Source organism: Protopterus annectens, chromosome 10.part0 (genome assembly GCF_019279795.1).
Source record: "Protopterus annectens isolate FY-2018-M chromosome 10.part0, PAN1.0, whole genome shotgun sequence".
Taxonomy (NCBI): Eukaryota; Metazoa; Chordata; order Ceratodontiformes; family Protopteridae; genus Protopterus; species Protopterus annectens.
The window spans coordinates 328332403-328344480 of record NC_056744.1 but is presented as its reverse complement, the minus strand read 5'-3'; the positions used below and the strand labels follow the sequence as shown (position 1 = coordinate 328344480).

Sequence of the window (12078 nt, the reverse complement as noted above, 5' to 3'; positions counted from 1 at the left end):
ACGGTGCACACAGCCTACCTTGACTTGTCCAAAGCCTTCAACACTATTCCCTACTCGGGCATAGTAGATAAACTCTCTCAACTAGGCATCGATCCATATGTTACCAGATAAGTAGCAGACTGGCTCACTGATAGAACCCACCTAATCAAAATAGGGGAAGCTACCTCAAGCAGTCGTACCCCAGGGATCGGTCTTGCGGCCTCTATTATTCAGCTTATGCTTCTCTGAGGTACAGGCCAAAACGAGTGGACTGTGGCTGACCAAGTTTGCAGATGACTGCAAGCTGGGTGCAGTCATCAGTTCCCCAAGTGATGTGGACATCCTCCAAGAGGGTCTCACCCAAACAAATGACTGGTGCCAGAAAAATGGCCTCAAGCTGAATGCCAAAAAGGCATCATCATCCCCTTTGGGGAGAATGACACCCCCACATATTATCACATTAATAACAATGTCCTAAGTACACAGTCAGTGGTGAGGGATTTGGGCATCCAGGTTGATAGCAACCTGACTTTTGACCACCATATTGCTTCTCTTGTACGGAAAGCTTTCTACATGGCCCACCTCATAAGTAAGGGTATCTCATCCAGGGACAAAGAGGTCATAACATCCCTGTATTCTTCCCTTATAAGGCCAATTATTGAGTACAACGCCCCATTTGGTATGTGCCTCGCTAAGGACATGCAGCAGCTCGAAAGACCACAGAGGTTCCTCACCAGGAGAATCCAGGGCCTCAAACACATACCCTTCACAGATAGGCTGAAAGCCCTATCCCTCTACTCAGTTTCATACAGCCTCCTCAGAGGTGACCTCTGTTTGGCATATAAAGCAAACTCAGACCCTGCCTTGATGGGACTGCTGCATATCTGCAAGTCAAGCTCCACTCGAGCAACCCATACACGCAATCTCAACCTGGTCTGTGATATCAATAGGACTTGTTGGTGTGGCAGATTTGTGTCCCAGAGACTCCCCCATCTGTGGAATAGACTCCCTCTCCATGTCAAGCAGAGTACCTCATTATCCCTTTTTAAGCGCAACCTGGATAGCTGGATGGGAAACAAAAAAATACACCCCTGGGATTCTACCTGTGTCCCTGCTGGACAGGGGCTTTGGGTGCTGATTTGTTAAAACATGGGCTAAACTCTTGGCTTGGCTTGTAAGGGCCTCAGGGCCAATAGCCTAGTAACCTCCTGTGATCCTATGATCCTATGATGTCAGGGCATCATATTGCCAGTAAAATCATTTTTCTCATCACTCATGCCTTCTACTCCTCTAAGATTAACTTCACAGCCGTGTCTTTGTACTGGCTACTCTTTGTTATCGGGTAACATTTATTCATACACTTATCAGCAAACTTTGATTATCTAGGAGTCTTTGTATGTGAAATTAGGTGAGACTTTTTCTCTGCAGCTGTCCACTGTGGGGGAAAAAAGCTTGGCTCATGCTGGACATGTGAGGGCAACTAAATGTACTAATTATGTAAATAAAGCACTGGCCTGTTAAGGCCCAGCACACAGCGAGATAAACAGTTTGATGTGGTGAGGTTCACTTTCTGTGTTTTCCTTTGTGTTGCATGTTTGATGTAGATGCATGAAGTCTGTAATTTGTGTACATCTTATGTTTTCCTTCCAGCCTGGTTAACATCTCACTTGTTTTTGAAGGGTATATTGGTGTTGTCAACAGAAGTCAGAAGGATATTGATGGAAAGAAGGACATTCAAGCTGCCATTGCTGCTGAGAGGAAGTTTTTTCTTTCTCATCCTGCATATCGACATATGGCAGATCGGATGGGAACACCATATCTGCAGAAAGTACTTAATCAGGTAAATCGGTCTTATTTAAGAAGTACACCAGCGTTTTATGGTTCCTTTGTCATATATTTTGATCAGCTCACACATCAGTACCGTGATAATGAGAAAATGAGTGCGTTGAGGTCACCAAAGTGCAGGTACATTTATAAATCTTTGTATTTTCATACGATCTCAGTTTGATACGAATAGAAGGTCTTACTTTGGAGACATAAACCAAACATCCCAACTGTTAGTTTATTTCCAAAGTAGACTTTGAAACTAGGCATGTTCTATCCCAGTTTTATGCTTCCCTCTGTACACATGGGCTAGGGGTGTGGTGTCAGAAAATGAACCTACACTTTGCAGTGCTTTCTTGGATGCTCTGCAAAGGATAATCTTAAACAAATACATAAATAAAGGTGCACTTTTGTGGCAGGTAAGTCTAATGGGCTTCATGGCTCTTTGGCCGTGATACCTGCTACCGGGTTTTGCAGTAGTATGTGTCCCAGGCTCAGGGGTACATCTGTAGTTTGCATTAGCTGTTATACATAAGTGTAGGTGTAAATGTGATGTTTCCTGACATCAATAACTTCTCCGCTTAGTTCCTATCCAAATAACATGTTTTTGTATCACTGTATCTAACTGGGCAGTTTATACTGAGAACTTCTTCCCTTTTTTGTTGTATATGATTAAAAACAAGATGTTTATGCTGAGAAATTCTTTACTTTTTTAGAGATAATAATTAAAACAAGATTTCATTTTAGTTTTTTGGTTTCTTTGTTCATATTATCTCACTACATGAAAACCAAGACAGTATTTGAAAACAGAGATTCGTTTTCTGTCTTCTGAAGAGTGTACAACTTAACCAGCATTTGCAAAGCACACATATAAGTGGGTTAAACAGATTAACAAACCACAACACTTAACCATGTCACAAATACAAGACCTGATAGTGAGAGTCCCAGCACTTGAAAAAATAAACTGTGATTTAAAATAAATAAATAAATAAATAATAATAAACACTGAAATACAAAACTTGCTGTCACACTTTTCATGTATGTTTGCTGGGGTGGGGGCTATGTCTCCCTGCTACTCATTCTCCCCTGCACTGACTCTAATGTTTCTGTACCTCAGCATGAGGGGAGTTCTCCAAGGCATGCCAACTAAAGATTTAGAATGCATTCCCCTCATCCGTACTTCTAGTCCCGCTGTTCCAGTTATTGTCCTTCTGTATCACTGTTGCAGTATTCATATCCTATGGGGTCTCCTGCCAAGGATTGCCCAATGTCCGTCCAGTATACCAAAGCCATTAGTATTGGTGTTGTATGTTGCAAGTCTGCTGCTCGAGCAAGTTGAAGGGTATAAAGGTGACATACAAATAAACACACCCAGAACTTCTTTGCTGCCAGTTTAAAAACCATCATTGAATGTCAGTCTGAAGACCCTTCTGGGTCTTTGGCCTCTTCATCAGAGGTCAGATCACATCAGTATAAAGGAGACGAGGGCCCTGCTTCTAGCTGTTCAGGCCTTCAATTCCGTATTTCGTCAGAGGCAATACCACAGTGATGTGGCATATACCAACAAGCAATGGGGCACAAGGTCCCATCTTTGCAGACCAGCTCTTTAGGTCTGGGGTCTAGCTGGCCAGTATCAAGTGACTCTTCAGGCAGTTTACATTCCCTTGGTGCACAATTTAGTGGCAGACTCTTTGAGTAGGTTCAGCACACCAGCTTACAAATGGATGCTTCACAGAGATGTGTTCCTGGACATTGCCCATCAGTGGGATATTCCTCTGGTAGATATTGTTGCTTCCCCTCTGAGCAGGTAACTTCCTCTATACTGTTCCAGAGTCACACTTTGGATTTGCATAGACAGCTCAGATATTATTTGGTTAAAACTAAAGTTATTTGCAAATCTGTGCAGCTTTTTGTTTCCTTCATCCCAGGTCATTGGGTTTGGCTGTTTCTAAGCAAACCATCTCTTCCTGGATTTCTAAGGCCATTTGTTTTTATTATTTTCATGGTAAATGCCTTTCCTTATCAGTGGAGGCTCCTGGTGATCTTTTCCAAAGGTCTGGATACCACTTCCATCCTTAAGGCTGGTTATTCCTCTGTTCATACTTTCATAAAGCATTACAAGTTGGATGTTATTGCTAGGACCAGGACTGGCTTTTCCAGTGCTTTCCTGTATGGAATTCTGGGGGGATCCTCTGTGTTATCCTCATCCCAGGCTTCTTCTTGAGCTCTTATCTTCTTCTTTAGGTTATGGATACTGCAGCAGTGATATAGAAGGACATAGTGCAGTTGTGTACAATCTTACCATAACAGTAGATGTCCTTCTCTTCGCTGCTGCAGTGTTTGCTCCCTCCCTCCTGCCCCCTCTCTTCTGGTCTGTTCTTTCTTGCCCACCTGGCCGAGGGGCTCTTCACCTTTTTTCTCCTTCTGGGTGCTCATGTTTTTCCTTGTCCTTGGGGGCATTCTGTTCCTCTTGGGGCTTTTTGAGTTCTGAGTGTGTGTATCCATAGAGCACCCTTTTCCCTACTCCTTGTGTGAATAGCATATGTGCGATGTAAGATGCCTATAAGTACTAAAGCCTTTGTAATATCAGTCAGACATTGGGCTATCCTTCATAGGAGATCCCTGAGCTTATGAATACTACAACAGTGAAGAGAAGTGCATCTACTGTTATGGTAAGATTTTACACAATTGTACTTTTTTGCAATTTCAACAGGTTGCTTGTGAAATTGACCTAAAATGTTACCAAGCGACACAGGTTTGGAACCAGAAAGATATACAAGGTGCTAGAAAGATGTAGAAGGCAAGTTCATATAAGGAGAAATGTAAAATGTTGCAAATGCTGGGATAAATAAAGGATGAGCTGAAAGGCTGCAAGGGAGAAAATGATACTTGTATAGGAGCAACCAAAGCATACGTCCAAAATATGATACTTATATAGGAGCAACCAAAGCATACGTCCAAAATATGATACTTATATAGGAGCAACCAAAGCATACGTCCAAAATATGATACTTATATAGGAGCAACCAAAGCATACGTCCAAAATATGATACTTATATAGGAGCAACCAAAGCATACGTCCAAAATAACTTGTCTAAAAGCTCTCATGTCAGGGTTAAATAAGTCTGCAGTTGTTCCGGTAACTCCCACCTCCCAGGTTAAACAAAGCAGGTGTGATCAGGATCTGTCTTCCCCACATGGTGCTTTCAAACGATCCTTCACTTACATCAGTGACAGGTGGACATCCTACTGTAAGAGTGTGGACTTTCTCAGAATTAGTGCTAATCCTTATTGTGGCAAACTGCTTTAGTACAGCAAACTTAACATGCGGCAAAAGGTAGTGGGGATTGGGCAAACAGACCATTTATTTGATTATCTGCCAGGCTGTTTCAGCTTATCTCTTCCACACTGCAGTGACACTGATTTTTTTTTTCAGAGTCAAATAAAAGTCTTCATGAGCGGACTTCTGATCCCTTTCCCCAGTGTAGGATCTCAGTTTCATATTAGGCTAATTAACATAAATTCTATCTAAGATGACGTTATTTTCAAACCTGAAGTTTCCATCGTGGAAAAATATTTTTTGGTGGCATGTGCTTTATATAGATAAATATCACATTTGTCGACTGTATGTAGGCTTCCCCACTGTCAGAGATTCTCTTACAAATTCAATCCTGTCTAAGGTGGTCTATTCCCATATTTTGACTCAGTTCATCTAACATTTGATTTTCCAAACCTTCAAAATGAAGAGGGGGGGTACACCTTTTACTTTCACAGCCTTCTAGCTTGTGGGTTCAGTGGTTTTGAAGCTTATCTGTTGGAAAGTGGTTTTCCTAAATATCATCATCTCTGCCATCAGAATGTTGGCACTTTGGGTCCTCATTTGTAGGAAAACAAATTTAGTCTTTCAAAGGACTGGATGCTGTTTACGACTAACCTTCCTTTTCTTCTGAAAGAGATATCAGAATTGTAAATAGCAAGAGTCTCTTCATCTACCTGTTTTCTTTGCAGGAGAAGGAACTAGATGAGAAAGAGCCCTGTATGCCTTGGGTAGACACCACCACCTCGCGTTCTACATGAATTTTACATACAGATTCTGAAAGACAGAGCAGCCATTAGTTTCCTTAGCTTCAGAAAGAGTTCAGCAATCACTACGAAAGTGGATTTCTAACTGTGTTTTGTTTTACCATCAGGTAGTGAATGATGCTTTGAAAAATGCTGCTGTCAAAGGCTACTCCACAGGAAGCATGGCTGCTTCCAGCCCTTCCTTCGAATATGTTTCTACTCCATAGGAAGCATGGCTGCTTCCAGCCCTTCCTTCGAATATGTTTCTACTCCATAGGAAGCATGGCTGCTTCCAGCCCTTCCTTCGAATATGTTTCTACTCCATAGGAAGCATGGCTGCTTCCAGCCCTTCCTTCGAATATGTTTCTACTCCATAGGAAGCATGGCTGCTTCCAGCCCTTCCTTCGAATATGTTTCTACTCCACAGGAAGCATGGCTGCTTCTAGCCCTTCCTTCGAATATGTTTCTACTCCACAGGAAGCATGGCTGCTTCCAGCTCTTGCTTCGAATATGTTCTGTTGTGAGCATTTGTGCTCAAATCACTCTGTCATCGATTCACAAATCTGTTAAACACTATTATTTGGACTTTGACTTCATTAGTCTGTCTTTCTTTGGTATTTATGCTCTTCTTGGTTCTGTCCGTCCTCTTGGTAATTTGGTGTTTGCTCTCCTGGATGTTTATTATCGTTTGGGATTATTCCCTATTATAAGTTTCTGAAGAGCGCTCATGACATTACGTCAACAAGTGAGTTTTTACCATGACGGTTGATCTGTGTTTGTAACAGCCTTGCTTTTGTCTGCTCATTTAAACAGCTGCTCCATCCAGTGGCTGCTGATTTTGACACACGATAAAAGATCCCTCACCGATCACCTGATACAGTAAGAATATATGTTATTTACTAAACTTTCACAATACTTGTTGCTACATTTACATTCATTCTGTAAAATTGCTTTAAGTCACATTGTAATTTTTGTTATTTGTGCTTAGTACATTTTGTACATGTATTTGTACTTGGAGCTTTTCTACCCAGGCCTGCACTGAAAAAGGTTACTTATGCTCAAATGAACAATCCTGGTAAACAAATACTAATAAATAAATAAAAAGTGAAAACCAAAAATCTCATCAGCGTAGGGATCTGCATTGTGTGATCAGCTGTGTTTTGGTTTTCTTGCAAGGTAGAATTATATGCCTTTCACCACCACATTTATCTATAGACCAGTAAATCCTGACAAATTCTAAAAGGATGTGATATAACTAATCCTCAGAGCAGCTTTGAAGCCAGAATAATTTTTTTCTTCTTGATCTTAACCAGTTCCTGTTTGATCTTCATGTTTTCGTTAAGGTCAATTGTTCCTGACAATGACTTCTACACATACAGTTGTCATTGAATGGGAAATTTCTCAGGTAACTCTTGTTTTTGCAGTTGTGGATAAAAAGCTTTCTATACGCATAATGTCTGAGGTCTTGAATATGGGTAGCAATCTAGTAAATTAACTTTTATTTCCTTCTAGAGTCTTCCATATGTTAGGCTTCCTGCTTTACTTATAAGCATCTTTTTCTAGAAAATCCCCAGTAAATCCTTTTTATTAGCTCTTTGAGAGCACAACAGACAGGTGGATGGCTGACATCTTTTCCAGTTAGTGGTGGTTTGTTCCTTTCAGTTGGACATTGTACAGGTGGGAACCCCAAACCATTCATTGTCTTATATTAGAACATTTGATTTAGCAGAGTGGACCCTATTTCTGTTTGAAATAATTTAGTATGTTTCTTTGCTTCCTTTTTTGAACAGCTTTGACTTTGTCATTTCAGCAGCTGCAACTATTTTACATCAGTCTCCTATGCAAAAAATACATTAACTTCCACAAAGATGTGATATCAAACTATGTGGATTTGCACACCTTTTGTAAGGTGAGATACCTGAGAAAGTGGCTAACAGCCCAACAGAGAGGAGTAGTTTTCTGTAGCTGTGAGTGCTTCTGGAAGAAAAATTATACAAAAAAATCCAAAGAAAGAAAATACCCTGAAAGATGGAGAAAATGATTGCCAATATCCCCAGACAACTTTGGAGATGACAGCTGATCTTACAGAGAAGGAAACAATGGCAGAAATCTTAGATATGCTGTAAGCTGTTTCCCTAAAGATGCAGGACCTGCAAAATGGATCAACATGCAGAAAGAGCACACGTCTAGTATGTAGCAAGAATTACAAGGTGTGCAGTACAAACTAAAAGTGCAGAATGATAAAATATCAGATTATCAGTTGTAGATGCAGCAGTTTTAGAGAGAGATTCTGGTACTAGTGACTAAAACAGATGATTTAGAAGATCATCTGTGTCGAGGAAACCTTAAGACTGCAAGGACAGCCAGAGACAGCAATGGACTCAGATCTGTTGTCGTACTTTCAGAGTACATGTCTTTCTGCTTTGAACACTCTGGCTGACATAGACTAAGTAAGACATAGACATAATTCACAAAGTGGGGAGGAGAGCAGAAGGAGTCATTATATTCATGTCCAGCCAAAAACTGGCTTGTAAATGTTTAGTTACTGCATGGTATTGCAATGGAAAGTTCCCTTGTGAGAGCCTTTTAGGATTATTCCTAATCTGTTCATAGGTTCTTAGGAGAATGCTAGGCTAACTGCCATGAAGGGCCATTTCAAGCCTAGCCAATAACTTAAGATTAGAATCATGCATTGTACGTTGCGTTTATAAAGTGAAGACCTTAACCATTATGCCAAACTGACCCCCCTTTTTTAAAATTGTCTCCAGAGTGATGTTGAATGATACACACACACACACACACACACACACACACACACAGACGCACACACACAAATACACAGGCACAGACACACACACACGCGCACACACACACACACACACACACACACACACACACACACACACACACACACACACACACACACACACACACACATTCCAATGTTCTGCTATGAGATTATTACTCCTACCTACTGAGTAATACAAGCTAGAGAACACAGTACTTAACGCTAGCACCACAGCACCAGTCTGTGATCAGTGATGAGTATCATTCACTGAATTAAGGTGGAAACTGAACTGACTGGCTTATGCTTCCTGTATCACCTACCCAGCTGAACTTGTTGAAGAGATGGGGGATCAGTGTAAAAGGTTTTCCACTCCAGAATTGGCTGAGTAATTTATCCAGCCATGAAAAAACCTGCCCTCTCCGCAAGTTTCCAGAAGGGCAGAAGTAGATACTTCAGAAGGTATTCCAGAAAGTAGTATCCTACAGGAGATGGACTGATCTTACAATAGAAGGAGGGGGAGGGGAAGGTAAACTGAGGCTACAGGTCTTCACCTGAGAGTGGCAGCTAAAAGGGACTGACAGGAATATGCAAATGAGGTAGTTCTTCCCTGGACCGCACAGCAGGCTGTTCCAGCCACCAAATCTTACTAGACAGGCTGGGGGGATAGACTTTGGAAATGGAAATTGTGAGTGTACCATCCCAAAGAAAACAGAAGGAAGTTGTGCAAACAGATAAAAGCCTACCCTGCCACCCTGCCACTGTCACAGGAGTAGAGAGCAGCACACCCCAAAAAGGTGCGAAGATGCTCTCAGTTTTTATTCAGCAGAAGAAAAGGGGTTTCTAGGGAGAGGAATTAGTGGGACTTCAAGATGGCATAGAGAAAGGTCAGAGGAATCAACAGGCCTTGCCATACTTCCTGTAAAAAACAAACAGATGGAAAATTGTAATTATGATATTGGGCTGGCTGAATAAAGCATATGAGGGTTTTAGTACTTAACTTTTTTGGGACACTAAAGCCCTCACAATGCTGCATTTTGCAAAAATTACTGTAATGAGGGGTTTATACTGTGATGGACATGCTCAAGAGACTTTAGCTGCAGAAACAAACTTGAGACCCCAACCAATGCCTTTCCAATATCTTTGCCCAGTTCATTAACAAAGTAAGACTCTTGGACTCTGTGTTTGTAGAGAATGACAGCAGTGGGTGCCAGTGTTGTACAATGCCTTTGTGTCAATGTAGTATGTACTCTGAACTTCATAGTATCTTTTAAATAGTCTAAAATATTTATGGAATGTTGCTTGAAGTTAAGTACTTAACATGCACATTGAATATAGTAACTTTTGAGTACATCTGACTTACTAAGAGGGCAGTAGAGTCATTTGAAAATGCTTATGGAGTAAGTCTGAAGCTAATTCACAGTCTGCATGTTTGTCAAGATTTTTGGCTAATATATCTGTTTACACAAACTGATAGCAATGACTTTGGAGAAAGCTGCATGTGAAAATGACTGAAAATAATGTATAATTGATAGATTGTTCACTTTAGATGTGCATAGGATCATAGGGTCATAGGGGGTTAGTAGTCTATTGGCCTTAGGGCTTTTACAAGCCTAGCATGTTATACGCTTGTTCCCTTATAGACCAAGTAAATTAGATGTTTATCATGCATGTTACACAATGCAATGTTAAAGTGATAAGTATATGCTCAGGTTGTATGGATGTATTGGCATTTTTGTATGTTTCTACGTGAAGATAACATTTCAGGGAGTTAGTATTATTCTAATGTAGCCTAATGGGTTTGTATTTATATTATAGGGTGTAAGTGGTACTTAGGTGTTTAGGAGTTCCACTAGAATTCACTGGGGGGTGTTTGAAGAATGATGTGATTGAATTTGGGGATCATAGGAGTATTCTCTGTGAGTGACCAGCTATTAGTGTTGCAAACATCAGCTCAGCTTTGGAAATCAGGAATCAATCTAAAGGGAAACCAAAGGCCTTGTTAGATATAGTCAGGGGAGGAGAAGGGTAAGCAAAAGGAAGGGAGGCAGGGGTGACGTATAACTATAATATCACGGAATATTGGGGAGAGGAGCCATGCAATTAAAAGAAAGAAGATTAGGAAGAAATTAAAGAGAGCTAAAGGGGCCGTAATATTATTACAGTGAAGGAGGACGAAAAGGAAAGAAGTACTGAAACTGCAAGGTAGAGGATGGAAAATGGTGCGATGCACTCAAGTTAGAGGAGGGAAAAACAGAGAGGGGAAGTGACAGTGATGAGGAAATCTGTAAATAAACAGGTAAAATAATGAGAGAGAATGAAGGAGGAAGGGCGGTATAGCAGGTCTAACTGTAGAAGGTCACGACTGTAAAGTTGGAGCAATCTATGGTCCTAACTCACATGCCTCATCTTCTTCCAGGTTTCTGTCGTATATGTCAAGAGGTATGACCACATTGGAAAAGTGAACTTGTTGGGGAGATTTTAATGTGGTGGTCAGTTAGAAAGTGGATAGAAAGTTTATCGGCAAGAACAGAACGTTTGGGCAGGAGAGGTCCCAAGGCAGTGGGAGGAAGTGGAAGGATGAGTATATATTTAGAGACTACGACCCTTTGAAATACAGGAATATGCCTTCTGCACAAAGAACATAGATATTCCAAGGATGTAATACAGAATACATGGAGGGTAAGCAGATGGGAAAGACTTGGTGGAATGCAATGAAGGTTGCTATAAAAGGGTATTTAATGGGTGTAGTAGGGCATTAGGGGAGAGAAGAGAAGAAGACTGCTGCCAAAGGAAGTGAATAAGAATAATTAATCAGGGGGTTAGAAGACTAAACAAGATATGGACGAAGCTCTTATAACTTGTATTAAGGAAGTTCAAACCACAATAGGAGAGAGTCGGCTTATAACAAGACAGGACTTTTGGGGGGAAGTCAGGCAAGTGGCTGATACAAAAGGTCAAAGTTAAACAAAAGGTCAAAGAAACACATATAAGGGATCATTACAGAAATGAGAAGAAATGAAGGAAACAGGATGACAGACAGAGAAGATAACACTATAACGGGGGAATTTTCTAGTACAGTGTATATCTTGAGGAAGACACACAGGAATAACACAAGGGGAAGGTGGAAAACATGGCAAGGCAAGATTGTATTGCAGGTTATACAAGATGATCTTCATGAAAAGGGAAGGTATATTAGATTTCTTAGGCTGTACAATAATTCCTGCAGATTTTTTTTTTAAGTTTGGGTCTTGAGAATAGTATGTAATATAGGAGGGGAATATTGGAAGGGATAGCAACAACAAGGAATTAATTATGTAGGAGACCTGTTGCATAGATTGGGAGGCTTCTGGAGAGGCAGCATATTACAGACAGATATGACATACAGGAAGGTGGACGGTTTCATTATGAGCAGTTGAGGATGACAG

General features: G+C 40.8%; 1 protein-coding gene across 3 annotated transcripts in view; it reads left to right on the top strand.

Moving 5' to 3' along the window:
• The window catches only part of DNM3 (dynamin 3), a 2680418-nt gene that overhangs the window by 762110 nt on the left and 1906230 nt on the right, over positions 1–12078 (top strand). For all 3 annotated transcript variants that reach the window (XM_044085220.1, XM_044085219.1, XM_044085218.1), the window contains exon 6: positions 1659–1819. In XM_044085220.1, the coding sequence (XP_043941155.1) occupies positions 1659–1819 (161 nt within the window). The remainder of the gene's footprint in view (positions 1–1658; positions 1820–12078) is intronic.